Source organism: Setaria viridis, chromosome 4, assembly GCF_005286985.2.
Source record: "Setaria viridis chromosome 4, Setaria_viridis_v4.0, whole genome shotgun sequence".
Classification (NCBI taxonomy): Eukaryota; Viridiplantae; Streptophyta; class Magnoliopsida; order Poales; family Poaceae; genus Setaria; species Setaria viridis.
In genome coordinates, this window is record NC_048266.2 from 4,359,615 (window position 1) to 4,361,601 (window position 1,987).

Here is a 1,987-nt window from a genome sequence, read left to right on the forward strand (position 1 = left end):
TGCAGCTTTACATGGTTACTAAATCACGGCACGCTCGTGATCGGCTACTGCCATCCCAGCACCCTGGGCCGTGCCGTGAAGGACGCGCGACAGCGCGGCGTGCGCGAGCAAAAGACAGGCGATCGCGCACTAATCTACTTCCTAGAAAATAGAAGATGCTATCCTGGGCTTACTATAACAATCTCCTCCTAAGCCCTAGAGTACAATTACACAAGATTTTTCATGTCGATTCCACCCCGAAGCTCCTGGAACCGGCTACGACCGAGCACCTTCGTGAGGATGTCGCCCAGCTGTAGTTCAGTGCCGACGAACTCGACGTCGATCAGCTTCCTGTCGCAGCATTCCCGGATGAAGTGGAACTTCACGTCTATATGCTTACTCTGGTCATGATGCACAGGGTTTTTCATCAAAGCGATGGCGGACTTGTTGTCCACCTTGAGCCTAGGTGCGAGGGTCGCTCCTCCGACGAGCTCAGCCAGCAACCGCGCCAGCCAGACTGCCTCGCACGCAGCCGCAGCGGCTGCGATGTACTCTGCTTCGCAAGAAGACAGAGCAACCACCTTCTGTTTCGCCGATTGCCAGGCAACCGGCCCTCCCGCCAGGAAGAAGATGAGGCCGCTGGTGCTCTTCCGATCATTGACATCACCGGCTAAGTCGCTGTCGGAGTAGCCCAGCAGCTTTGGAGTGCCTCCGTCCTTCTTTCCCGGGTGGTAGTGCAAGCCCCAGTGCAGCGTCCCCGCCACATAACGAAGGACTCGCTTGACTGCAGCGAGGTGCTCTTGACGTGGCGCCTCCATGAACCGGCTAAGGTACCCCACCGGATACGCCAAGTCCGGCCTAGAGTTGCACAGGTACCTGAGGCTGCCGATAAGACTGCGGTACTCCGTGGCATCCACGCTCGGCGTCGTCCCTTCCTTGAGCAATTTCAACTTCGGCTCCATGGGCGTGGCGCTGACATTGCAGCCTCCCAGTCCCGCCTTCTCAAGAATCTTGCCGGCGTAGGCAGACTGACGAAGCGTGATCCCGGCTGCTCCCTGTGTCACCTCCAGGCCGAGGTAATATGAGAGAAGCCCGAGATCACTCATGCGGAAGGTGCTCATCATCTGGGCCTTGAACTTGTTCACAGCCCCTGCGTCGCCACCGGTGATGATTAAATCATCAACGTAGACGCCCACGATCAGGTGCCCTGCGCCCTTCCCGCGAGTGTACATCCCGTGCTCATCGATGCAGCGAGTGAAGCCGAGCCTGATCAGCGAAGCATCAAGCTTCTGATTCTAGGCTCGTGGAGCCTGGCGGAGCCCATACAACGCCTTGTGAAGGTGAAGCACCTTGTGCTTGTTCTTGCCGTCGATGAAGCCGGGGGGCTGTTGGACATAAACCTCCTCATGGAGCTCCCCGTTCAGGAACGCCGATTTGACGTCCATGTGGTGGACGCCCCAGCCGTAGTGCGCTGCAATGGCAAGGAGCAGGCGCACTAATTCCTGCCACGCGACGGGGGCGAAAGCCTCTTCATAGTCGATGCCAGGCCGTTGCACGTACCCCTTCGTGACGAGACGAGCCTTGTACTTGACAATGGCCCCATTCTCATCTCGCTTCACCTTATACACCCATTTGAGGCCGATGGCGTGGTGGCCGCGCGGGAGCTTGGCAAGCACCCAAGTGTCGTTGTCGCGGATCGACTTGAGCTCCTCCTCCATTGCGGCGTTCCAGTTCGGATCACCATCGGCGTCCTTGAAGGACTTGGGTTCCTCCACACTGACACTGTGCAGCTCAGCGTCCTCGATGATGCGTTGAGCCAGTCCGGGCATAGTGTTCGTGCCAAGGACGTTCTCAAGCGTTCTGTACCGGTGCTCCAGATCCTTGTCGTCATCTGCGTCGAGGTTGTGGTCGGTGGTGAGCGGTGTCACAAACTCGACCTGCACCCCCGTGGGGACGCTGGGAGTTGCTGGTGGCGGTGACACCGACTGTGCCTCCGGCGTGGGCGGAG

General features: G+C 58.8%; 1 protein-coding gene across 1 annotated transcript; it reads right to left on the minus strand.

The window, feature by feature from the left end:
* Positions 1 to 206: 206 nt before the first annotated feature.
* LOC117852499 (uncharacterized mitochondrial protein AtMg00810-like) lies at positions 207 to 1,211 on the minus strand. The gene has a single exon (XM_034734606.1). It carries the CDS (start codon positions 1,209 to 1,211, stop codon positions 207 to 209), a length of 1,005 nt encoding a protein of 334 aa, XP_034590497.1.
* Positions 1,212 to 1,987: the final 776 nt, after the last annotated feature.

Coding starts and splice junctions, on each gene's coding strand:
- LOC117852499 (XM_034734606.1), bottom strand. CDS start 1,211: ATGTACACTCGCGGGAAGGGCGCAGGGCACCTGATCGTGGGCGTCTAC.